The sequence below is a fragment of the Electrona antarctica genome, assembly GCF_951216825.1.
Source record: "Electrona antarctica genome assembly, chromosome: 18".
In the NCBI taxonomy this organism is placed as follows: domain Eukaryota; kingdom Metazoa; phylum Chordata; class Actinopteri; order Myctophiformes; family Myctophidae; genus Electrona; species Electrona antarctica.
In genome coordinates this window covers 31,715,352-31,741,738 of record NC_136799.1, presented here as the reverse complement: position 1 = coordinate 31,741,738, position 26,387 = coordinate 31,715,352, and the positions used below count along the sequence as shown (strand labels likewise).

At 41.3% G+C, this 26,387-nt stretch overlaps 2 protein-coding genes across 5 annotated transcripts in view; both read left to right on the top strand.

Moving 5' to 3' along the window:
- The window catches only part of mboat2a (membrane bound O-acyltransferase domain containing 2a), an 80,553-nt gene extending 74,728 nt beyond the window's left edge, over positions 1-5,825 (top strand). The window contains exons 10-13 of the mRNA XM_079528517.1: positions 30-94; positions 703-835; positions 2,565-2,716; positions 4,751-5,825. Of these exons, the coding sequence (XP_079384643.1) occupies positions 30-94; positions 703-835; positions 2,565-2,716; positions 4,751-4,958 (558 nt within the window). The 3' untranslated portion in view covers positions 4,959-5,825. The remainder of the gene's footprint in view (positions 1-29; positions 95-702; positions 836-2,564; positions 2,717-4,750) is intronic.
- A 2,033-nt stretch (positions 5,826-7,858) lies between these two features.
- The window catches only part of kidins220a (kinase D-interacting substrate 220a), an 84,480-nt gene continuing 65,951 nt past the window's right edge, over positions 7,859-26,387 (top strand). For 3 of the 4 annotated variants that reach the window (XM_079528280.1, XM_079528278.1, XM_079528279.1), the window contains exons 1-11: positions 7,859-8,113; positions 12,764-12,924; positions 14,788-14,886; positions 16,475-16,573; positions 18,750-18,848; positions 19,142-19,240; positions 22,315-22,413; positions 22,733-22,930; positions 23,685-23,783; positions 25,004-25,102; positions 25,983-26,081. In XM_079528280.1, coding sequence (XP_079384406.1) covers positions 12,793-12,924; positions 14,788-14,886; positions 16,475-16,573; positions 18,750-18,848; positions 19,142-19,240; positions 22,315-22,413; positions 22,733-22,930; positions 23,685-23,783; positions 25,004-25,102; positions 25,983-26,081 — 1,122 coding nt within the window. In that variant the 5' untranslated portion in view covers positions 7,859-8,113; positions 12,764-12,792. The remainder of the gene's footprint in view (positions 8,114-12,763; positions 12,925-14,787; positions 14,887-16,474; positions 16,574-18,749; positions 18,849-19,141; positions 19,241-22,314; positions 22,414-22,732; positions 22,931-23,684; positions 23,784-25,003; positions 25,103-25,982; positions 26,082-26,387) is intronic. The other variant, XM_079528281.1, reaches the window with a different exon arrangement.

Below are 26,387 nucleotides of genomic sequence, written 5' to 3'. Positions count from 1 at the left end.
ATTTTATTTCCTTGGGGTTTCAATTACAGTTTTCCACCAGTTTCAAGATGTTCCTGGACAACTGGAATATCCAGACAGCTCTTTGGCTAAAAAGGTAACTGTGTGGGTGATCTACCCCTGAGCCACCGCCGCCCCAAACTAAATGTTTTTATTGCATGGGGGAAGTTTATGCTTGTTCCTCCTATACAGACAAATCTTCAATGTTATTTTATCCATTTGCAACAGGGAACATTTGTAACACAGAATATTTCACTTTGTATGTACGGTGCCAACTAGGGCTGTGGTGGTGTTCACACGACTGGGGCCATGTGGCAGAGCGAGCGTACGCTAATAATACCAATGGGTCGCACGTGATAAAATATTCAACCCAAACTCCATCTAATCAACATTTAATAGTGTGCTGCCTGTAGAATTACCCTGCCCTCCACTAAATCAAACATGTCCACACACTACAGCGTTAAAGGACTAGTTCAAATTATTGGCTTAGGAATGCAACAAAAACCAGAAAACTCCATGAATGCAAGGCTTCATGGGGTGTGTAATTGGTAGAAAATATATCCTTTTTATTGGGTGAACTACTTACTCCTTTAAGGATTTTAACATGTAAGCTGTGTAATCTGATCCTAGATTTGTACCACATCTCTCTCTCTCTCTCTCTCTCTCTCTCTCTCTCTCTCTCTCTCTCTCTCTCTCTCTCTCCAGGGTATGCTATGAGCGCTGTCCCATCAACCCCACCGCAGCCACCTTCATTCTGTCAGCCATGTGGCATGGGGTGTACCCTGGATATTACCTGACCTTCCTCACTGGAATTGCCATGACTATGGCTGCACGTGCAGTGAGTACACACACGAGACACACACAAGACCAGCTGGGCCATAGCATTTTGTGACTACACACATTATTGCAATATAAACACCAACCAAGGTCAAGTTTAGTTGCATGTTTGCATATTTTTTTGCATGTTTATTTTCAGAAAGGTCAACTATTCAGTTGACCTTTCTTCTGACCTTTCTTACACACCATTTCAGTATTGGAGTCAAATTTCAGATAATTATCAATAATGGACCCAAGATATTTATTTATGGTTTTGACACTACTCTGAGGAGCTGGTGGACATTGTCTGAAATCGATGCACATGTCTTCACACCAAGAGACAAAGTCATCCACAACTAGGCCATGGCTGACCTCACTATCACCCAAAAGACTAACAATGACAGAATCATCAGCAAATGTAATAATGCGTCCGTCTGTCGGCATGTTGACTTCTGCAATCATTAGTGTACAGGATATATAAGAGTGGGGAAAGGACACAACCTTGGGGTGAGCCGGTGGATGATGAATTCACCAGACAGCTTCCCATTCACACTTACCCTCTGGGTTCTATTTGTGAGGAATCAAGAACCCATCCAATAATAATACCCGAGTCTAAGCCAAAGTTAACAAACAAATGTTATAAATTTGTTTTTACTCATTCCCCAATAAAGAGGCAAATTCTATACCGTAAGACAATATTGATACTTTTTATTTGGTGTTAGTGAATAAAATAACCATAATAACACATGACAGCCTAAAGCCTGTTGTTAGCTTGAAAATCACAAAGCGACGACCTATTTCAAATGAAATAAACTGTCTATGGTCTGGGAGATGTTGTCCTGCCATATATGGCATGAATGAAAAGTATAATTTTAGACCTAAATGATCATGCAGCTTCTTGGGAGAACACAGAAAGAGTCAAATATCCACCCATCTCAAGGTAACCTAACAGCTGATCTCAGTGTCTGTTAGCCTAAACCTCTATGACTTAGTGAAAGGAAAGGAACAGACTACTACACTAGAGCAGGGCTTTTCAACCTTTTTATACCAAGTACCACCACAGAAAATATCTGGCTCTATACCACCATAATAAGTGATGTTAAAATACAGGAGCGTAGACCTGCCCCATCCTATTCAGCTATTAACACAGGAGGAAAATGTAATTTATTCTTTGAATTGTTTTATTTTTGTTCCATTCCTAATCCAATTTTGCTGCTGCTCTGACAAAATTCTGTCTAATCAGCACAACTGATAATATTTCTGATGATTAATGATGAATCCGTACTCAAATCTTCTATGAACTGCTAGGTGTGCTGTCATGCTCATTTCAGCACGACTGGATAGCCTATTTCAACCAATTGCTTGGTCAGAAGAACTACCTGTATATAAATATTTCCTTCCACCTTTTTTTCTTTTTTCTTTTTTTTTTTTTTACACGTACCAGTGGTTGGGAACCTCTGCACTAGAGTATATGGACAGTAGAGTCTTGCACAATGACGGTGATAGACAGCCTGGTATTAAGGACACACGCTGATGGCAAAATGGGAAAAACGGCAATCTGCCTTTGAGACACGTGAGGAGGAGAAACTCATCATTGCCCACTTGTGGGAGCTATTCGTAGTGATCGATAGTGATATAGAACTTGTACATTTAGAGTTCATAAGCAACAGGAAACAATAGAGTTTGTGTATTACATTGCAATAAAGCTTTTTCCCCCTGTTTTCTTGTTTTTTGTCCTGTTTGTTTTCCAGTTAAGACACAACATCAGACCATACTTCCAGGGCTCAGAGTCACACAAGCGCATATATGATGTCATCACATGGGCGGGGACTGAGGTTGCCATCAGTTACACAGTGGTGCCATTTGTCCTGCTGGGAGTGGGACCCTCGCTGAAGTTCTACAGGTAAAATGTTCATGTGTTGTAGGGCAACAGCTAACCCAACTAATTAATGACTACTGTGTTGTAGAGCAACGGTTAAAGACCTAGTGAAATGAAAAATACGGGCATTTTATTTAGTCGTTTTAGCTCTGCTACATGCGCGACACGTGCATGCAGATTGTTTACAAAGTCACAGAGAGACGGGCAGCAAAAGTTTTCAGATCCATATTTTAGCATGATGATTAAGTAAGTTTCAAATGAGTCTTGAATGGGATTAAAAACGGAGTAGTTTTGTAATCAGAAGCAGCTGTGTTTGGATGGACGTGCAGAGATGGGAATAAAACAGGTGAATGAGATCAAGATTCAAGGGCAATTTTTAAGTAAAAACTGTATTTTCTTCCATTCCAAGCCATTCACGACATATCTCGTGGAAAGTTATTTATACCATCTTGGCCATCACCGAGAAACACGAGATTTGATTGTTACCTTTTTTTTAGCTTCCGTTAGCTACCGTCGCTAGCCTCCATAGGCTTCCCATGGTAGAAACAGCCTGCATCCCAATCCTCGGTGCACACGCGGTTATTAGTGTTTTTTGTGCTCGGAATGGGATAAAGATGTTGCTTCGCGCCAAGTTGTGAGCTTGTAGATCTGCTATTTTCACTAGTTTGGGTCCCGGGGAGACATAAAATGTCTCTTTTGGATCACAGGCTAAAAGGTTTGGGACCCACTGCAATATATATTATTAATATTATAACTTAATACTGTATTTCTGTCGAGTCAGATTAAATATGAGGTTCCATGGTCCTGAGCCTTGGCTTGGGGTGCACTGGTGGCGCTAGGACCATTTACTGTCACTCTCACATTTTACCCAGTGCTTTATAAATAATCATTTTAATGTCAAATGCCCAAATAAAACGTACAGCTCACACAGGGTTGGAATACTAGCACCATGCTGGCACCCCTGGTTAGCCTCTAAACTGTTAACAAGACAGTTTAATGAGCAGAGGATGATGAGGATTCACGAGAAGGAAATAAAAGAGGGTTTTAACGGAGCTGGGGGGTAATGCAGTGAAATGAAGGCCCATGACGGGTGGGTGTCGTACTGTACGTAGAAGGCCTCCCATTAAAGTAGCCATTGGTCACTGCAGAGATAATATAAACCACACTTATAAAACAGACTCATTAAAGAAAGAGGGTAGTGAGAGAAGGAAGAGGTAGTCTTCACAGAGGACAGTGAAGGGTTTATATCTATCAACAAACAGCCTCGCGTAACTTTAAGCTATTCCTTTTCGGGTTTATGATTCGGTCGGGAGTGGATGATATCGTTACGTCATGTTGTAGTCATTGTTTTGTAGTCATCAGGCAGGAACCATCAATCTGGAACTTAATTTCCCTCAAACCGATTTTTCTCAATAAAAGCCGCATGCTACGAGAGAACAAGTCACGCTTTTATTGTTATTCTTCCGGTTTGAGGGAAAGGAAGTTCCAGATTGATGGTTCCTGCCTGATGACTACAAAAGAATGACTACAACATGACGTAACGATATCATCCACTCCAGACCGGTTCACACGGCAATTTTGTGACACAGACCAGGCTTTCCTCCGAGGTGGAAAGCCTGGTGACGCGAGGTTATTGACTGTGTGAGGGGAACGGGTGGAGCTACGGGTAGTGGGAAGTGAACACTCGTTCGTTTCTGGCAGGCTGGGAGCTCAGCTTTCTGGGATGTGTAGTCTTTTGTGCAACGACAGACTCGGAGAGAAAAAGAACCGACAGCCTGTTTATTCAAATTAAGCAAGACGATCATGTAAAAAAAATATTTTAATGAAAGAAAGAAAGACATTATGAAAATTATTCATGTATTGGGGGGAAAGAAAGTTCACCTCAGATAACGAGTATAATTACAACTAGTATTGCTACAAAACTCATGTACTTTATTGGTGTCATGGTAACCACTCAGACTGCACCATGCACATTTTATGAATTCACAGTGGGTGAAACACCAGCTACTGTATATCGCTTCAAATGTAGACAATTACACATGTCTCCTTTGCATCCAGGTCGTGGTACTACTGCATACATTTGCTATGTCTGGTACTGGTGCTGGCTCTACCTGTCAGATCGAGACACCAGCGGGCCAATCAGCAACAGGACGGCCAACAGAAGGACGGCCTACAGGCCAACAACCTACAAGCAGAGCACATCGTCAGTAACCACTCGCCAACGGACAACAACTGCAACTCATGTGGCCATGAGAAGGCCACATGAGACACTGTCCTTCAGCAGCAGCAAGCAGCGAGAAACACTGACCTGAAACTCTGTATGAACACTGAGAGCCAGAGTGGGGCATGTGTGTTTATTAAAATAACAAAACAAAACAAACAAAACAAAAAGAACACTGAAGAGACTGAGAATCATAATGACAGGCAGACGGAAAACACACAACAAGTCAACAAACTGTCAAAACTTCCCATAGCAAGGATGACGGCAGTCATGCTTCTGACACGGATAACAGAAAGGGAGGGAGGGAGGGAGGGAGCGTGTGTGAGTGATAGTGCGTGAGAGAGATGAGAGCTAATGGTTACATTACACAAGTGGCAATGCAGAAAATTGACTTTGAAGTTGCCTTAAACCCTCTATGTACTCGCCAGGGGAAGGTGGTATGAATTTGGAACTCAGCACTGCAAGAGCCCAAGCGCAGTGACGCCATTATGATGTTGGGGTGTTCTGTGTAGAAGGTATAAGTACTGTATGTGGAGGGTTTTTTGCCTGGGTACAAACCTCTGTTAGGAAAAGAGGTAGAAAGAGAAAAATGTTCGTCTGAAAGAACAATAACCTTTATTCTTCAGCTGCCAATTTCAAACAGGCCTTAGGATCCTCAAAATGTTTGATCTCCATCTATCCGTCCTTTATTTTTTTTAAATGACTTCATTTGGGAGAATTCACAGTGTTAGTATTTTATAAACCAAACTGAGTGGAAACAGCCACTTGTCTTTTCGGTTGATGGAACCAATAGTGTCTGAATTTCCATTTATCATGCTCTTCAACTGACACAGAAGATTTTAGCAATGTCTGCTGCTTTTTTGTCTATTCACTGCATCAGCTGATTTGTATTAAATTTCCTTTTAAAGCCTTTTTTTATTTGCAGGGTTTAAATTGTGTTCTTGTCTGTGTTATTCAGGCTATAGGTTTCCTGTCTTCAAATGTCTTGCTTCTGTAAGGCCTGAATTATACTTGATTGCGTATCGCACTGGAAATGCTACAAGCGCACAATGTGTGTTTCTGTGACACGTTGAGCTTGTAGATCTGCTATTTCCGGTGTACGACACACAAGCAAATAAGTAGAACTTAGGCTTCATACCTCTGAAATATCCCAAGCCAATTGATAAATACAGTACTTTGAAATACAATATAGCATTAGAGATTACGTGTTCAGAAAACCTAGAAAAGATTAGTTTTTTATCCTAAATTGGTTTGAAATAGATTCATGTTGCTAAATGCTTCATTATATGATACACAAAGTATTGTGTCCACACTTTTCACAAGTGAATTGGACATAAAATGAAGTTTGCACATGAATGCACAATGTATAACAACACTTGGCCAGACTATAGTGATTTATCTCGTAGCATTTGTCTTTGGGAAAATCTGCAATGGTAATTTATTTCGTAATTAAGTTATGTGATTCTGTACAAAATTTGAAAATATCTCATAAGCAGAGTTGCCGTGCCAACTGGTCTGATTTTGTTTTTATCGTGTGCACTTAATTTAGAGTAAGTGAAATTATTGACTGGTTTGGGGTAAAAGACACTAGTTCCTTGTGTTCTTTTAGTCTGTGACTCACCTTTTAAGCCTTTCAAATCCGCCTGCTTTTTCTCTGTTAACACAATAGCCTAATTCATATTCCGTAGTACAACGGTGTTTGTTGGCGAGAGACACTGCCATGTGAGGGAGTACACTTTAAGCTTATTTTAGCAGCAGATAAAACCACAACGGCAATCCTTGTGATTACCACATCTTACCACATATTTGGGGTCGGACCTAGTAAAGAATAAGTACTGTATGTGTGAGTGGTGCAGAGGAGGGCAACCTACAGTAAAAAGCATCTCATTGCTTCAACGGTTGACTAGAGTTTTACTTACCTATGTGAGCTGGAAATAGTTGAGGGTTTCAAGCCAGCAGCACACAATATCTGAACATGTAGGTTGGGGCATTTGTGTAATGTAAAGAGAAAAACAAAGTGAGTAGAGGTGAGTTTTCAAGTATGAACCTTGTTTTCATTTTGTTTTTACAACGTTTCTAACATGTGCATATTCCTGCCATAATTGTGTATTCATGTGATTTGTAGATGTTAACGTGGTCTAAAGTACACTATATTTGTAGCCTGGGTCTTACTTAAGCCCAGTCTATACTTTGCAAAAGTAATGGATTTTCAACTGAAGAGAGTTTTGTTCAGATGAAAATCAGTTATTTTGCTCATGTGAAGAAGTATAAATTAGGCTTCAGGTGATGTATGACCCAAATAAGGAAAAGGGATGTCATTTTACCAACAAAGCAACTATTGCACTGCATGGCCACCCAAACCAGCAGAACAATGCAAACTGCTCCATACGTCCAAAGTGCCAAATCATTAATGGCGCATTATCTTTTGTGTCTGTGTGGGTGTGTGTGTGTGTGTAAGAGTTCAAGCACATACGTGCGTGGCTGCGTGTGTGTGTGTAACATGGTTATTTTTTTGTGTCAGAGGGAAACATGGAATGATTTGTATAACAAGTAGATTTGAGAAGAAGAAAAAGAACCTGATTTATGTGGTCAAATAAAGAGAAATTATTTTTAAACACTAATAAAAATATTTAAAAGAACATGTCTGCATGTTGTTCATCTGTCCATTGAATAGGCCTACTGCTGGCAAACATTGAATTTGTGACAGATGAGTGGAAATGGTGTGTGTGTGTGTGTGTGTGTGTGTGTGTGTGTGTGTGTGTGTGTGTGTGTGTGTGTGTGTGTGTGTGTGTGTGTGTGTGTGTGTGTGTGTGTGTGTGTGTGTGTGTGTGTGTGTGTATATATATATAATGAATGAGAGAGATGTGTGAGATCATCACACACTGATCCACTCCACTCCTGATTGACAGACTGATAGTAACCAATAACCATGGGTAGGGGGGTAGGTAGGTGGAGCCACATTGGGCTGTAGTCCGTGTACTCTGGTGACGGTCTGGTGGTGGTAGAGAGTAAGCAGCAGCTGGGGATTGGGGAACTGGTTATACAGTAAGCACAGAAGTAACAATGTCACTTAAAAAGTCACTCCAGATATACAGATCGTGAACGTATTCGCCCCGCGCACTAATTCAGATATAACGGTGTCAAGTGGTCCAGCCTGGACATTTGGAGGACTCCAGTGAACATCACTGCACTTTGAAAAGGTACTTCAACATGACTCACCTAACAACAGACTGTTGCTAGCGTTAGCTTAGCTGGCTGCCTTTTTCGGCTGGCTAATTTCACAGCTCGCTTCCTACTAGTATTGAGTAGTGTGACAGCACAGCAAAGCGCTTTAACATGACGCAATGGAATCGAATGCTTGTGTGTGTGTATCGGGAAGGGGAAAAGTGAAATAAAGCATCGTTTTTGTTGTTAAATCATACATATTTTCGAAATAGTCCCATGTGATTTGCCTGTGTGTGTGTGTGTGTGTGTGAACTGTGAACGAGCGACCCGACCCAGATGTTATTGTTTTGCACGTCAACGTCTCCGAAAGAGAAATATAGTTTAACTGTGTAATGAATCTATGCAGCCAGGCCAGTTGGTTTATACAGTTGTCGAGTTGTGGATAAGTTTGTGGTTTCTGTAGAAGAGGAGCGCACACTTGTTGTCACGCACGCAGTCCCCTGTTCCATCGCAGTTGCAGCCTCTGGCTCACAGTGGGAAAAAAATAAGATGTTATTGTTGTGAGCAACACGTCCCATGATGGCACTGACTGAGTCCTCAACAGATTCAGATGCACATGACATGCTATAAAGAGCTGACTGGGTAAATTTAGAGGACATATTCATGACACGTTGCCTACTAAATTCACACTACCCACATTTGGATCTAGATAAGATATAAGGACAACTGACTAGGGGTTGATTTATATCTCTGGAAAGATATCCCACACCTTTGTTTTGTTTTTTTCCCACTGAGAACCATACAGTATTTTTTTTTTATCTGATAGGGTACTGATTGAATATCAAGCTGTGGTTGAATAAGGTTTGGCCTAATTCATTTTAAATTATTTGTATTTATTATGTAGTCCAGCATAATTGCATCACCTCTTTTGCCTTTATTCATTGATCTCCTGTCAGAGCAGATGATGTTTTGCCAGAGAATGTGATGATGAATGGTAATAATCTAATCTGAGTGTGTTTCTATTGTGTTGGGGCGGAATGGGGCGTAGCCCGGCCCCCTCATCTAATATTCAGCCCCTAGTCAGGGCAGGGGGGATGCTGAGCCTGAGCCAAGCACTGCTTGTTGATATTCAGTGTTACAAGGAGCAAGGGATAGAAACCAGTCTGCCATTCAGTGTTTCATATTAAATTTCACCCACACCAAGGTAAGACATTTGTGTTTAACCTACTTAATTCTTGATGGTATTTTTCCACGCCTTGTTGTGATTGTTAGGCTACTGTTTAAGTGTTTCATCCTTTTTCTTGTGTGGCTGGGGTTTTTTTTTTTGTACCCGATCAACCCTCTGCCAAGAGAATCTGAGAAACCTCAAAGTGTATTGATATTGCCTGGTGTGTGCTTGTCTGATGTCATTGTCCATCCATTGTGCTGGGAGTGGTACTGAGGACTGAGGAGGGTGTGTCAGGCCCTCTACTGTAAACAAAGGCTTTACATCACTTGTGCACATCAGTGACTGACACTGGACAACACCATGTAGCCCATTGATATGCATTGTACTGACAGGATTGTGAATTTGATTGAACACAATGGTTTTGACTCAGATCAGTGAAGGCCAACCATTTATCTTACTATTAGGCTTGGATTTCAGTTACAAAAATAGCTTACTTGTTACTTGTTTTAGGCATATATTTAGGATTTTTTTTAAATTACTATTGTTATTGTTGCTATTTATTGCTAAGCTGTTTTCTTGCTACAATGTTGAGGAGCTGAAAGCAAACTCTTATGTGCCTAGTGTAGACTATATGGGATGATGTAACAAATAATATTGAATCTTAAATGTGGTTTAAATTCAAGCTTGACTCAACTCATGGCTAACCCTCCCACATAATCTTCATTGAAATACTTGTGCCAGTGCTACGCTGTTCCATTATATTAAACATACTTTATATATCAGTCCTTAGTATTAAACCCAACATCTTAGTTTAATTGATAATCAAGAGTTGTAGCCAGGCTATGCCTTATTAGATGGGCGTGCCATGGCAGGAAACTGGTCTATCATGATGGATGAGCTTAACATGATGAATCATTCATGGGATTTTTATTGATTTTCTGAATCCTAAGCAACAGGAAAGACCACCACGTGAGATGAAAGGGCTTTCTTTTGTCCCTTTTGGTTTTGAGTTGTGGTGGTGGGCTGGTGGCCGCAATATCACATGTTATTGTGGGAATCAAAACTCAACACTTAAGTGAATCTTGGGGCCTACTTGTGTTCAGTTCAGCACATAGCCTATTCCATGGCAAGCTGGGGAATTGTAGGCACTAGGCAGGGAAAGTGTAAACGGCAGCCTCCTTAAAACACCTGGCCTAAACTATGTTAAGCCAGAGCAGGCCTTAGGGGTGGGCAATATGATGATAAATATCGTCGAGACGATACAATGTCTCCACGTCAGGATATGCCTTTTGTTTTCAGAGATATTGTTCGTTACGTATATATTGTGATACAGTGAGTGCACATTAAACATTCTATGATTTGCAGTTCTATACCTTAATTTACACTTCTGTAGAACGACGGTTTTGTTCTATTTTGGTCTAAATGGTCTGTTACTCCTTTTTCTTTTAGTTCTTGTTACCTTGTAGGTGGTTGTACTTGAAAAATAACCATTAAAACGCATTAAATAATATCTTGATAATTGTGTGTCGTGATACTGCTTGAAAACAATATTGTGATATTATATCTTTCCATATCACCCACCCCTACTATAATATATTATAATGCTCTTATAAGACACTATTATAATGCTCGTATAAACACTTGTTATAAATGTTTATAATTATGCATAACTTATAACAAGTTTATGAAGTGTTATAAGTGCCAGTCATAAATAATGCATTATAAGCTCCGCGACCGCAGAACAGCACATTATAACTACTACCATAAGATAGTCCATTATTATCAAGTGTCTTTGTTATAAGTTGCTATTGCTATGCATGATAATAAACATTTATAACAAGTGTTATGAAGCTGTAGAAGTGGATTATGATGCATTATAATGCATTATAGACCCGACCTTTAAGTGAAGTGTTGCCTGGTAGTTATAATGTGCATTGTGCTGTTCTGCTGAGCTTACAATGCATTATGACTGACCAGCACTTATAATAATTCATAAACCTTGTTATATATTGTTATACATAATTCTAAAGATTTATTTGTGTTATGAAGCCTTACAAATGCATTATATATGTGATTATAATGCATTAATAGACCCGACTTTGTTTGACGAAATGCTTGTTTGTTTCCTTGTTTGGGTTTTAGCCTAATGGTTCAGCTGTGCTGTGCAGGATCTAGTTCTCAAGTTGATACAGCTTTTAAAATTAGAAGTTTATTTTTTTATTGATTAATCAGATTAAGGCCAACCATTTATATCTCCCCATTAGGCCAGTTTGGCTTTCAGTTGCAAAAGTGAGTAACTCTGTTAAAATGGCTGCTGTTCCTTGCATCAAAGCACTGAGCCATTAAAAAGACAAAGCTCTGCTCCGGTTTTGCCTAATAGACTACATGAGATCTACCGAGTCCAATTTGAAAGTCTGAAGAGATTGGCAGAAGAAAGTAGGCTATGTCTGGAGATAATTGGAGTGCACAGCCGAGCACACCAATTAGCTAACTCGTCTTTTCAAAGGGGGTCAAAGTTTGAGGCTTATTGTTTGGCTTCGGAGGTATGTAACTAACTGGGTCTGCTCTGTATCTTAAGCAGAACATTGTGACTGCTTAGTACTAGTAGTGAGTGGAGAAGTTTCACTTCTCATTTTCATGCATGAGTTGGCAGAGACAGCGTGGGATACACACTAGTATCATGTGGCCTTGGCCTCAATTAGCCCTGAATATTTCCAAGGCCAGTTGCAACAAAAATATTATTTACTATGGAATGTAAAACATTCTTCTGACTCACAAATGCGCAGTGCACACAACCTCTTATTACTCATTGTTATAGCTTAGATTCTCTACAAAGGATATATTCCTATTAAACTGTGTTGTACAAAGAAGAAAAAATATATATAACTGTATATTCCCATTATACCGGTATACATACAAAAATGGGCATGCACGGTATGTAAAAAGAAATGTAAAAAATAATAAAGTAAAGTAATCATTGCTATATAGAGTTCAGTAAAAGGTCTCCCCATGTTGTCCAGCTCTTTAAACACAAACCAAATCTTCATGTCAGCAGCATACCACTTTCATCCAATCACAGAACTCCACAAAGAGTTATTATCATCAGCTTAATGTAATTGTGCTGTCTGTTCCAATGTTGTCTGTTAATCTTTTTTTTGTTCAATCACTTACAATTTCACTTGCTTATGCTGTATGAGGTCTTTCTCCTGATTAGGTAACCCAACCTGAAAAAAATCTATTTAATAAAGATCTGGAGAGATTGGGAGACCCCTGTTAGTGAACAAACGCTCTATAGCCGTGACTAATAATGAAATATAGAGCTGTTTAATGCATATTTTAAATAAATAAAGAACTTACTTTTAATGACCACCACCACCAATTCTCTTCAGGGTCTCTTAATGTTACCAATGTGAACCTCACTTTGTGAAGCGCAAGCTTGCCTTCACAAATCTATAGGGTATATACTGGCTTATATTTCCTCTCCTGTCTCCCCCACCGCCCGACCCCACCCCCACAGAGTGGTGCTCAGCTGGCTAGCCGTCAGCCATGGACACCACCACCTCGCTCAAGATGACCACTCTGGCCACCCAGAATCTGTTCAGCTTCGTGGAGGAGGAGAACCTGAGCGCCGTCAAAGCCCACCTGGACATGTACAAGGAGGTGGACAGCAGGAGCGACGTAAGTCAGCGACATCGCTACACACTGCCATAGCCATGGTGTGAAAGTAGTACATTTTACTTAAGTACTGTACTTATTACTTAACCCATTCAGGACGGGGAACCCTGTTTGGTGCTGGTGCTGCGCTGCGAGCTTGTAGATCTGCTATTTTTGAAAAATCATGAAAATGTGGTGAAAATCTTTGAATATATATTCTTTCAGAGCAAACGCTTTTAACTCAAATCTTTGCCCATGGGGGGTCCCTGGAAAAACATATTTTCAGATGGGAGTCCGTGGCCAATTACAGATAATTCTGTGGGTCTGTGACATGAAATAGTTTGAGAACTGCTGACGTAGAAACATATTTTTTCAGAAAACCGTCAGGATTTAGAAGACATTTTGTAGAATCAGTTCTTGGGTCTAAATGGGTTAAAGGACAACTTTTTTAATTGTATTTTTTTCAACCAAGGTCCATGTTTTAGGTTATTAGAGAAAGTAAAAGATGAGTGTCACTTTTTATTCATTCGCTGCTTTCGTTTGTTTTAACAATCTTAGCTATTTTCTTTTTACATGAAATGAAAAATAATAATAATAATAATGAGGTAGCATTTTACACATGCGAGTGTTACCGATTTCTGTGTGTGATGTCTCTGAGTGAAAATGTCCTTTTTTTTGTTTGGGAGAAGCACTTCGAAGTGCTGAACTCATGCACTCCTTATTTCTCTTACGGCAATTCAGCCCATTAGATGCAGCCAAGAATTCAAAGAGTGATGTGTAGGATTAATTTGGCTGCGTGCGTGTGTGTATAATAATTTGTGTACATTTATTAACAATGTAATATAATGTTATTATGCTGCTGTGTCACGAGTTAAAGGTTTTGCAAAGTGGACGGATACTAGTACTACTGTACAACCGATGGATGTTCAAACGTGTTGTTATAATTAGAATTGGTTTGTTTAACATGACAAGTGAGATTACATTGAAGTGACCTATCCACCTTTGCTCTAACAACCACATTTCTGCTTAGGAGTTTGATTGTCATTATCCTTTAGTGTCTCTCAACAGACTACTCGTATATTTCCAAATTGTAGCCTGGGCGTTTAATACGCCAAATCGTTTTGGACTCCGGGCGTTTAACCCCCGGGCCGACCTGGTGCTACACTGTTACCTATACGTTGTTTTACCTTTAATGCCGGCTGCGCCCTCTGTGTCACGTACACATCTGTGTATTTTTGTATTTTTTTTGTAAGAATTTGAAGGTTTTCTGAAAATCGGCCTCAGGTCTAAATGGGTTGAAAGGAACCGGGCGGCTATTTGCAGCAGGCTTTTATTTATTTTTGCACTGGACTGTACCAGGCCATTATTTGGTTACAATTCCAATTAGTAGTGCTCCGCGATTCTTGCTCAAATGTGAATCTCGATTTTCCTCCACAAGAATTGAGATCACGATTCTCACATGATTCTCATTTTTTCCGTGAAAACATTTATTCAAAAAACCTAAACATAAGAGTAACTGAAATGATTTGGACAGCCAAATAGTGCTGCACGATTATTCACAAAATGAGATTGCATACAGTAGGTGTCTGAATCTAAATTTGCGATATTTTTTCGATACATTGTGCAGCACTACCAAATACCAATTAGGCTGAAGAAACGGCAAATAATAGCCCTGGCTGTTTTATTTGGAGGGTGCAATATTTGGACGGGGTGTTTTGGCTCTTTCAGAATGGACAGACCCCTCTTATGGTGTAAACTGCTGTCTGTTTTGGCTCTTTCAGAATGGACAGACCCCTCTTATGGTGTAAACTGCTGTCTGTTTTGGCTCTTTCAGAATGGACAGACCCCTCTTATGGTGTAAACTGCTGTCTGTTTTGGCTCTTTCAGAATGGACAGACCCCTCTTATGGCAGCGGCAGAACAAGGCCACCTGGAGATCGTCCAGGAGCTCGTTAGGAGGGGCGCCAACGTTAACCTGGACGATGTGGTAAACACACACACACACACACACACACACACACACACACACACATACACACACATGCACACCTCTGACCACAACACACTTGCACACTATAGGACACTGGTTCCTAAACGTATTCGCTCAAGACCCAAAACAATTTTTTAGACGTTTTCCCGTGACCCAAACTACTTCTTAAACGTTTGTTTTCTAATTTATGAAATTTTGTAATTTCATGAAATTACTGAAAATAAATAGTTTAATTTAGTTTTTAATTCATACATTTTTTTGCCTTTTTGGGGATTAAAAAAAAACCGTTTTGAAATGATAATTAAAACAAATTGAAACAAATAAAGGGACCCATAAAAATGTGTCCGTGACCCAAAAATGGGCCCCGACTCCCGACCCATGGTTTGGGAAGCAGCGCTGTGTAGGACACTGGAGGTACAGGTGGAAGCAGCGCTGTGTAGGACACTGGAGGTACAGGTGGAAGCAGCGCTGTGTAGGACACTGGAGGTACAGGAGGAAGCAGCGCTGTGTAGGACACTGGAGGTACAGGTGGAAGCAGCGCTGTGTAGGACACTGGAGGTACAGGAGGAAGCAGCGCTGTGTAGGACACTGGAGGTACAGGAGGAAGCAGCGCTGTGTAGGACACTGGAGGTACAGGAGGAAGCAGCGCTGTGTAGGACACTGGAGGTACAGGAGGAAGCAGCGCTGTGTAGGACACTGGAGGTACAGGAGGAAGCAGCGCTGTGTAGGACACTGGAGGTACAGGAGGAAGCAGCGCTGTGTAGGACACTGGAGGTACAGGAGGAAGCAGCGCTGTGTAGGACACTGGAGGTACAGGAGGAAGCAGCGCTGTGTAGGACACTGGAGGTACAGGTGGAAGCAGTGCTGTGTAGGACACTGCCGGTACAGGAGGAAGCAGTGCTGTGTAGGACACTGCAGGTACAGGTGGAAGCAGTGCTGTGTAGGACACTGCCGGTACAGGAGGAAGCAGTGCTGTGTAGGACACTGCAGGTACAGGAGGAACGCAAACAATGCGGTCACCTCAGCCACAGTCATTCTCCACACAGAACACTTTGCTGACCTATTGGCCTCGATGCTCCATCTCGTGCTGAACTCACCACAGTGTGGCTTTACTACATGGCCATTATGAGCCATCATGAGCCATAACAACGACCAATTAAAACTTCAGCAACCACCCCCCCATCCCCAAAATTGTGCGTTCGCACATACACGCCCACGGCGCCACACCTCTCATTACAACCTCCGCGCGAGTAACCCACTATTACGCAGCACTCACACTCACCGCGTTGCACTTGTGTGTTGTCCGTCGAGAGAGACACGGGCGACGAAACCGAGCAGCACACAGTCGCTCCTACTCTCCATCTCTCTTATCTCTCTCTCTCATCTCACACCTCTCGTCTGTGCCTCCACCGGACCGTCCCGCTCCCATGAGCACCTGGTATGACAAGTTGGTAGGTATACCGTCCTTCCACTAGGGGACTCGTTCGGCGCGGCTTCTCGTCCACGTCCGACCGGAGTAGGAGATCCGATCGCGGGACGTCCCATGGTGGTAATCCGTTGTCTTTGTGTGTGTGTGTGCGCACAGGACTGTTGGACGGCCCTGATCTCGGCAGCCAAGGAGGGACACATCGAGGTGGTGCAGGAGCTGCTGGACAACAATGCCAACCTGGAACACAGAGACATGGTGAGAGGATGAATGCAGGGGGTCCAAAAGGGGGCAGTGGTGGAAAATGTACTTAGTTGTTTTACTTAGGTTGATTGATTGATTGAAACCTTTATTTATTCTCGAAAAGAGCATTGAGGTTCTCCCCCCGATGCGACGCATTTGGAACACAATGCGTCGCGATGCGACGCATTGGGAGCTTGTAGATTGGCTATTTTCAAATGGCCGAAATGTATGTTTTGAGATAATGATCAAAGTAACTAGTAACTAAAGTTTTCAAATAAATGTAGTGGAGTAAAAGTACACTAGTTGCCTCTTGAGATGTAGTGGAGTACAAGTAAAAGCATTGGAAATTGGAAATACTCAAGTAGGCCTACCTCAAAAATGTTACAGTACTTAAGTAAATGTACTTAGTTACTTTCCACCACTGCAAAGGGGCCTGGCAAAAGGAGTGGGGATCCAAAGTGAGAAGAAAGAGTGTAAATGCAAAAGTCACGCAATTACGCGGAAAAGAGAGTGAGAAAGCAGTAGCTGGAGACGAGGAGACATGGGACCCGATTGTACGTAGGGTTCACTCTGTACTCTATGACTCATTGTCTGCCATTTCCCTAGGCATTGAGGGAGAAAATAGAAAACACAGTGGGGATTTAGGTGCGAAAATGTGGTGCGATATAGTCAGCAAAGAAATGGATGATAAAAGCGCTATGAAATGTCTGACGAAAGTCTTCATCTATGTAAGAAAAAACTAAAGCAATGCTGAATTAAATGCTGACATGATTGGGTTTTTTTTGGAGCCTGAAGTTAAACCTCCTGTAACTTTAGAGATTAAACGGCAGTTTGCTTAGCTGGCAGAACACAACTTGTAGCAGCAAGTCCCCCCCCCCCCTGTTTTATCGTGCAGCCTTATTGCTTATTTATTATGGGCCTCCTTCAATGCCACAAGCTCCTGTCCTGTTTGATGCCGTTTGACTCTGGGCCGAACAGAAGTGAATGATTCATTCGCCCAGAAATGGAGATAAAATTACATCAGCCTTAGTGTGATGCTTCCTCTGCTGTTGTAATTCCATTTACTGAGCTCTGCTTGTCTTACTACAGCACATGCGTCTGTGATACAGCAGGATATCAACCTGTCATAGCCCAAACAGCCCTTCATAGTCACTCATTCATTCATGCGCAACACAATGACAATATCTCTGCTGTCGGGAAGAAACCACCTAACTCCAAAATGTTCAACCAACACAGGTCATTACACACTGGCGAATTAGCGACGCGATTTATTCGTGCGAATAATTCGCCTTTTTTTAAAACCAATTGAAGTCAATGCAAGCTTCCACATCAGTGGCGAATGTGCGAAAATGCGACCGTTTTCGCTCTTTATTTGTTCGCTCCGGTGTTCGCTCCGGTGTCGAATTTTTAATTTGCGTCGCTAATTCGCCAGTGTGTAATGACCTTCAGACGTAAAGGGTGTTCAATAGCACTGATTTAAGTAAAAATAAATAAATAAATAAAACCTAAAAAAAAATGGAGTTGGGCGGTTCCCTCCCGAAAGCAACGAATTATACAAGATGGCATTTACCCATTGATGCAGATCAATCTGCTTTATATTATGCTCTGTGAGGTGGGCGTATGAGTGCAGTAAGCCACTGTCTGTATCATGGAAAAAGGAAAGGCACACTATCTTCCTATCCTGAGATTATTTATTTGGATTACTTCCAGCATATTGGCTTTAAATGCATGCATTCCTGGTTAGAGTTGATTTCTTCCACCTTGTACCCTACATGGCGGCCAGGTTCCTCCAGGACTTGATGAGCATGACTCGGGTGGTGACTGGATGAGTCATGGGAGAGCAGGCCAGGGTGTGTCTAAGCTGTAGCGGTCAAAGCCTGTGAGCCCATAATGACACCAGCGTAGGATTATAACCAGCCACGGTGTGATACTGTGTTCACTCACTGGAAAGTGTGTCACACCAATCCTAAATACCACATTTTCCTACCACAACGTCTGCTGTTGCTTTTTTTTATTTGAATTACTTTTTACCTATTGAAGGAAGCGTGGGGAATTACTTTATGGTGAAAAAAAAGCAATTTCTGTGCAATGCATGTTCTACCGTATTTTGTTCCCTGTCAAATCTTCAGATACTTTCTATAAATGCTGAGCCTACTGGTATGTTACTGTACATGTCTCCTCCTGTATATAGGGAGGCTGGAGTGCTCTCATGTGGGCAGCCTATAAGGGCCGGACAGACGTGGCACAGCTGCTACTTGCGAAAGGAGCCAACCCCAATATCACTGGACAGGTACTGGGACACAACATCTATGCATTCCACCTGTCTTGTCATAATTTCTTACATTTTATGACCCTAGTATTTAGTTATCTGGAAACATAGAAAACGATACCGGCCCGCCGGTTCAGTGCCAGCTGGGGGGCTGCTGTTTTCACGGGAGGAAAAAGTGAAGGTGTTGGTAACCCTGTTCTTTACCCCATCATCTGCTGATGTAGCAGTTCGAGGTGGCTTAAGGCACAGGTCTTGACAGAGTCATTAGTTATGGCCAGTGTGACTGCAGCTCCTGTCCTTTTTTATACCAACAGTACAGCGTCTACCCCATTATCTGGGCGGCCGGTCGAGGCCACGGTGAGATCGTCCACCTCCTGTTACAGCACGGTGCCAAGGTCAACTGCTCGGATAAGGTAACCACGTGCCGACCAAAGAGGATGCCATGAGTAATGATGTGTATGTAAAGTTCACTCGGTCAACACAGTAAAACGATCTGCGTTAACTCTGTGAGTGTAAAAATGGACCATAACCACTAAATCAAAAGGTAGATTGTGATCTACCAGTACATCACAAAGGCTGTGCAGGTAGACCACATGACATACACCTAAAAATATATAATTTAAATAAAAAATAAAAAACATCTGCCACTTGAATTAAGGTGACTTGACTTGATTGATTGACAGAAAATGGCCTATAAGCTCAAACACAATGCAATACGCCAAAAAATGCAAAAACAATAGCAAAAAAACCTACCAATTCTTTGGGTGGGTAGATCTTGTTGAGCTGGTCATTTTGAAAGTAGCTCTCAGGTCAAAAAAGTGTGACACACCTGCACTAAATCCTTATATTAACCCATTTTGGTGTTAGCATTATGTTATGCTTTAGCTATTGAAAAATAGCAGATCTACAAGCTCATAGCGCGCCACCAAGTGGCGCGCTACGAGCTTGTAGGTCTGCTATTTCTTTTAAATTGAAGAACCACTGACATAAAAACATAGCTTTTTCAGAAAACTGTCAGGATGTAAAAGACATTTTTAGAATCTGATCTCAGGTCAAAATGGGTTAAAGAACATACTTTGTTGACCCGAGTCCTCCATGATGCTGAAACCCCTCTTCCTTTCACCGTACAGTGTACAGTGAAAGAAAGAGGGGTTTCAGCACCAAATCTCTTCTATGAGATTAGCCAATCTACCAGCTGACAACATGTCCCATTGTGTGACGTGTTGTGAGTTTATAGATCTTCGATGTCACCTATTATTGTTTTTGGGGCTTTTCTGCCTTTTATTTTGGATAGTACAGTAGAGACAAATAGGAAATATAGAGAGACGGGGAGTGACACGCAGCAAAGGTTGTCGGGCCCAGTAATCAAACTCGCGACTCGCTGTCAGGCTGCATTTGAGCCTATGTGGTATGCGCCTGAACTGCTAGGCCATCGGTGCCCCTACTGTATGTCCACCTATTTTTAATTGGCAGCATGTTTGCCTATTATAGCACAGCTCCAGATTAGAGACCCTGGGGTTCATGTGCTTAAGTGGTCCTGAATTCTTCACTACCAAATATAAAGTGCATTGAAAGAGTAGGACACAAGCCCTAATATAAAGTGCATTGAAAGAGTAGGACACAAGCCCTAATATAAAGTGCATTGAAAGAGTAGGACACAAGCCCTAATATAAAGTGCATTGAAAGAGTAGGACACAAGCCCTAAGCTTTCTCGTCTGAAGATCTTAGTAACTACTGTAAGTATTTCAGTCACTGTAAGGGCCCACGCATAAGGGCTGCGTTTAAACCAGACTTAATCAATTAACGATTTAATACCTGAAAGAACTCTTTGAAGGGGCTAAATCGTATGCTAATTAATTAAAAACTAAGCCTAGGGTTTTGTCAGAGAAATGTTTCGCTTTCAGCCGAGTACCTCAGCCGTGGTTTCCTCCTTAATACACATTGTCATTAGTTACTCCTGTCTCGCTTTAGTAAAGTACCACTCCATTGAACTTAATCATTACTTACTCCTCTCTCTTGTACAAATTACAATTTTACAATTTAAGCATTTAGAAGATGCTCTTGAGTGTCTTACAAGTGCAAGATCAGAATAAATGGCATGAACCCCACAAGCGACAGGGTAAAGGTAAACAGTCACATAAATAGAGTGCAAATAGAAACAATGAACTGCTACAAACTCAGTTTAATGTTTAACTGGTATCCTAGTTACTTTGTAGTACAAAGTAATTAGGATATCGGTTAAACATCAAACCGAGCATCTGTCTAGAGAACATGCAGTCTTTGTGGTCAAGCAAACAATATATGTCAGTGTAATTGTAATAACATAACATAGTGTATCATCTCTGTTGGGCAGAAACCTTAAATCTCCATATTTCATCTTGTTTTTCCATGAATTCATGGTATTGGTCATCTTATGACTGTGTCTCGCAAAAGGTATGAAGCTTGCCAATCCACAAGCTTACGCCGCGTTGCAATGCGACACGTTGCAATGCGACACGTTGCAATGCGACACGTTGCCTAAAACGGTTCCAGAACCTTTCATTTACAGTATGTACGTATGACATGCCCACAATAGGGATGGCCAGGTAGAAAGTAGTTAAATCTGTGGGTATTATTCATATTTAACCCTAGAACACTAAAACTGGACAATTATATTTTAGTAATGTTGATGTCTGAGGTGGCTGGGTCTCTCAATACCTTCATTTCCCCCCTTTTCACTGGACTATTCTCACATGTCCCAGGAATGGGTGGACCAAAGGAGAAGTTTCCAGCTCATTTTTTTTTCTACCTTTTTATTTTTTATATATATTTTAATAATTCCCAAATTTTTCACCGATTTTGCCCCCCTATGATAGGGCTCCCCATGATATCTATTTTTCATTTTTTTGTGAAAAGTCATGATGAAATACTAAAGAAATGTACCTCAAGTTGCTGTACTTCAATATATTTTGATGAGAAATATTTTTAGCCCCTCCTATATCCAGCTTTTGGTGTGTCTACAAACTTTGTCCCACACAAACATTATATTCCCATTGACAATGAATGGAGAATTTTACGTCATAGTGCCTGAGCAAATAGACATAGCGTCTATTTTATGTCACTCACTAACCATTGTGATGGTTTGACAAAAGTTAAGTTTAGTGTTCTAGGGTTAACCAAAACATTTCACCTACTGTACACCGTGACATGGCCTAAACAGGGAAAGTGTTTAACACTTCCTGTGGGTATAGTTGTGAGCTTGTAGGTCGGCTATTCTCGCCCGCACAACACCGTCACACACGCCGAAGTATGGAGCAGACTTTACTCCTCTTCTCTGATAGTATGGTACCACTCCAATGATCTATTTCATGACTGACTCTTCTCGCCGTTAGTATGGTTCCACTCTATTGATCTATGTCATGACTGACTCTTCTCTGTATGGTACCACTCCATTGATCTACTGTACAGTATATTATGTCATGACCTACTCTTCTTCTCCTGTGTTCAGTATGGTACCACTCCGTTGATCTGGGCATCCAGGAAGGGCCATTATGACAGCGTCATGCACCTATTGGCCAACGGAGCCGATGTGGACCAGGAAGGGGCGGTGAGTAGTAGGCCTGTCCTGAAATACCGTGATATACTAAACGATATCTTGGCATGTATTATTATTGAATATATATTATTTCACAGCGAACCTTTAAACTCATATCTTTGCATCTGGAGGGGTCCCTGTAGAACAACATATTTTCAGATGGTGGGTCGGCGGCCAATTATATATAATTCTTGAGGTCCTTGACATGAAATGGTTTGAGCACCACATACATAGGAAACATAGGTTTTTCAGAAAACAGTTGTGATTTAGAAGACATTTGTCTCATTGGTCTCAATGGGTTCAAACATTTCTCCCGTCACCGTCCATCTAGAACTCAATGACGGCGCTGATCGTGTCGGTGAAGGGCGGCTTCAGTGAGGTGGTCAGGGAGCTGCTGAAGCGGAACGCCAACGTCAACATGACGGACAAGGACGGCAACACGGCGCTGGCCATCGCCGCCAAGGAGGGACACACGGAGATCGTCCAGGACCTGCTGGACGCTGGAACCTACGTCAACATCCCTGACAGGGTGAGGCACACTGACACTGCTGGGAGATAGTTAGTACTCAATTGTTTTACTAAAGTGAAAGTGTCAATACTGCAATGTGGAACTGTAAAGTAAAAGTCCCCGGAATTCAAAATGCACTTTAGTTAAAAGTGCAAAAGTATTGCCATCAATACTATGCAGATTGTCCCGTTTCATGTTTTCAAATGTATAAAAAAAAATCTTTTGAAAACAGCAGATCTACAATTTGTAGATCGGCACTATACATTTCGGCCAAAATGTATAGTGTTGAAATGGGTAGTTTTGTAATAATAATAAATATCTACAAAATCACTAGTAACTAAAAGTTTCAAATATTTTTTTGTGGAGTAAAAAGTACAACATTTGCCTCTGAAATGTAATGGAGTAGAAGTATTGACAATTGGATATACTCCAGTAAAGTAAAAGTACCCTAAAAATTGTACTTAAGTAAATGTACTTAGATACTTTACACCACTGGGGTGAGTGATATCACCACCGGCTCATAGCAACATGAGCGTAAGATAAGTCTTATAATGTTAATATTATCTAATGTTTTTCTCTTTGTTTCTCCGTCTCTCTCTCTCTCTCTCTCTCTCTCTCTCTCTCCCCCCCATCCACCCTGTCTCTCTGTTTCTTATTCTCTCTCTCTCATGCCATTTGTATCTCCCCCCATCCGTCGCTGCCCTTCCCTCCCCCTCCCTCCCTCCCCCCTCCCTCCCTCTCTCTGCCTCTCTCTCTGTTGGTGTTGACATATCAGAGTGGGGAGACGGTGCTGATCGGAGCGGTGAGGGGAGGTCATGTGGAGATAGTCCGAGGCCTGCTGAACAAATACGCCGATATTGACGTCAGAGGCCAGGTAGGAGCCTCTCTTTCCCACTCTTCTCCTCTGTCTTATTCATGGCTTCAAGCTCCTCTCATTTTACATGTACTTGGCTCTCGCTCTAAAGCTCAATCTTTTTTTGTGTTTGTTTTTTACTGTGTTCAACCTTTGGTAGAGTAGCAGTGGTCTACTATCTGGAAGTCAAGAATGTTTTATAAAAACGAAGGCCACAAGTTGAACACAGACATATGCATATCATTGTCTAATCACGGCTTCGGTCATATCGCTCGTAAACATAGACCATGGTTAATGTCTTTATTCCTAGGCTTCATCTTTGGTTACATTTTGTCCAAAGGTATTAAAATGTTACCAAACTTACCTGAATAATTGAGTCAGTGTTGAGTGAACATAATTGCATGCCACGGTTAATAAGTCATGGACATTTGAATTTAGTTTAGTAAATCAATCTTTTCAGCAGGAACCATTTTTGTCTAGATTTGAAATCAATGCATGCTTTAACCCATTCAGGCCTGACGTCGAAATTTAAAAAAAAAAAGTTTTCTAAATCATGACAATTTTCGGAAAGAAAAAGGCACATTTTAACGATTTTTCAAAAATAGCAGACCTACAAGTTCATAGCGCGCCACTCGGTGGCGCGCTATGAGCTTGTAGATCTGCTATTTTTCAATAGCTAAATTATAACATAATGTTTAAAACGCTAACGCTAACGTGACATGGATGCGTTCCAGGTCTCAATGGGTTAAAATTCATGAAAACAGTGATAACAACATAACTGCACCATCCCATTAGCACGTTGGATTACCTCTGCAAGTTGATTTCCATACCGTACTGAAATAAATGGCATCATAAGATGCTGGTAGCGCGGTACAGTAAATAGAAAAGTAAATAGACAATATATTCAAAAGAAAAGGAAATAGCTACTGCATAGTAAAGCATGTTTTATTTAACCCCTTCAGACCTCGAACTCACCTATGTCACTTTAGCTTTTAACCACTTGTAACCATTATTTTATGCGTTAGCTGTTGAAAAATAGCAGATACAAGCTCATAGCTCAATCTTTCAATATATATTCTTTCCCAGCATTCTTTTTTTAACTAAAATATTTGCTTCTGGGAGGTCCCTGGAACTAAATATTTTCAGATGGGGGTCGGCGGCCAATTTCATGAAAAGGTTTGAGGACCACTGCTATATTTATGGGTCAAACGACAGTTTTTGCCTCCTTTTCTTTGCATCAGGATGGAAAGACTGCCCTCTACTGGGCTGTGGAGAAAGGCAACGCCACCATGGTGAGAGACATCCTGCAGTGCAACCCAGACACGGAGAGCTGCACCAAGGTAAAGTAACTAAGTACATTTACTTAAGAACTGTACTTGAGTACAATTTTACAATTATTTGAACTAGTTACTAGTTACTTTGATTATTATTACAAAACATACATTACCCACTTCAGCCCTATATACATTTTGGCCATTTGAAAATAGCCGATCTACAAGCTCGAAGCTTGTAGATCTGCTATTTTCAATGGGACATTCTGCATAATAAGTACTTTTACTTTTGTACTTTAAGTATATTTTAATAGCAATACTTTTGTACATTTACTCAAGTCAATTTTGAATTCAGGACTTTTACTTGTAACGGAGTATTTCTACATTGCAGTATTGATACTTAGTAAGAAATAGGAGTACATTTTCCACCACTGGGTAAGACTCACAGCAGGGAGAAAGCACACACTGTGGCATGAGCCCTTTCATGTGGAGCAGCACATGCACATAGTCAGGGGATAGTGCAAGAATCAGAGAAGAACCAATACCAATTAATTAGCCATAGCCACTTTTCCAGGTCATCACATTTGTGATGACAGCTATGGACGTTTTTAGCCCATGGATCGTTTTCTTTTGTGCAACACTTGCAATGGATTCAGAATCATGAAACCCCCCTAGTTTGACCCATTACATGCTACTTAAAACTATTAATGGTACCCCAACTTTCAGCAGCTGTCAGATTCCCCCAGTCTTTGTGAGATGTGTTACTAGACACCTTTACAAACACACTGGTAAATACATTTATTGGTGAGGAATTTATTCACAGATTGGACATTTTTCTGATAATATTCCCTTACTAACAGTAACCCCCAGCAAACTGACTTAAGACTGGTGTGTGTGTGTGTGTGTGTGTGTGTGTGTGTGTGTGTGTGTGTGCGCGCAAATATCTCAGGATGCAGAGACGCCTCTTATCAAAGCCACCAAGATGAGGAACATAGAGATAGTGGAGCTGCTGTTGGATAAAGGGGCCAAGGTGTCTGCTGTGGAGAAGGTACAGTTCTAAATGCATGTATCTGTAAACAGCCTTATAGGCTGTGGACAAGGTACAGTTCTAAATGCACGCATCTGTAAACAGCCTTATAGGCTGTGGACAAGGTACAGTTCTAAATGCACGTATCTGTGCATTCATCTAAATGCACAGCCTTCCTATAGGCGTGTTGGCCTCCAAATATGTGACATGTCAGTGTCACATATTTGCATGGCTTTGGTAGCCAACTAGGGGTGGGCAACATGGACAAAATGTAATATGATATTTTGAACAAATACCTTGAGATCGAACCGGGGATGTTTAAGCCTA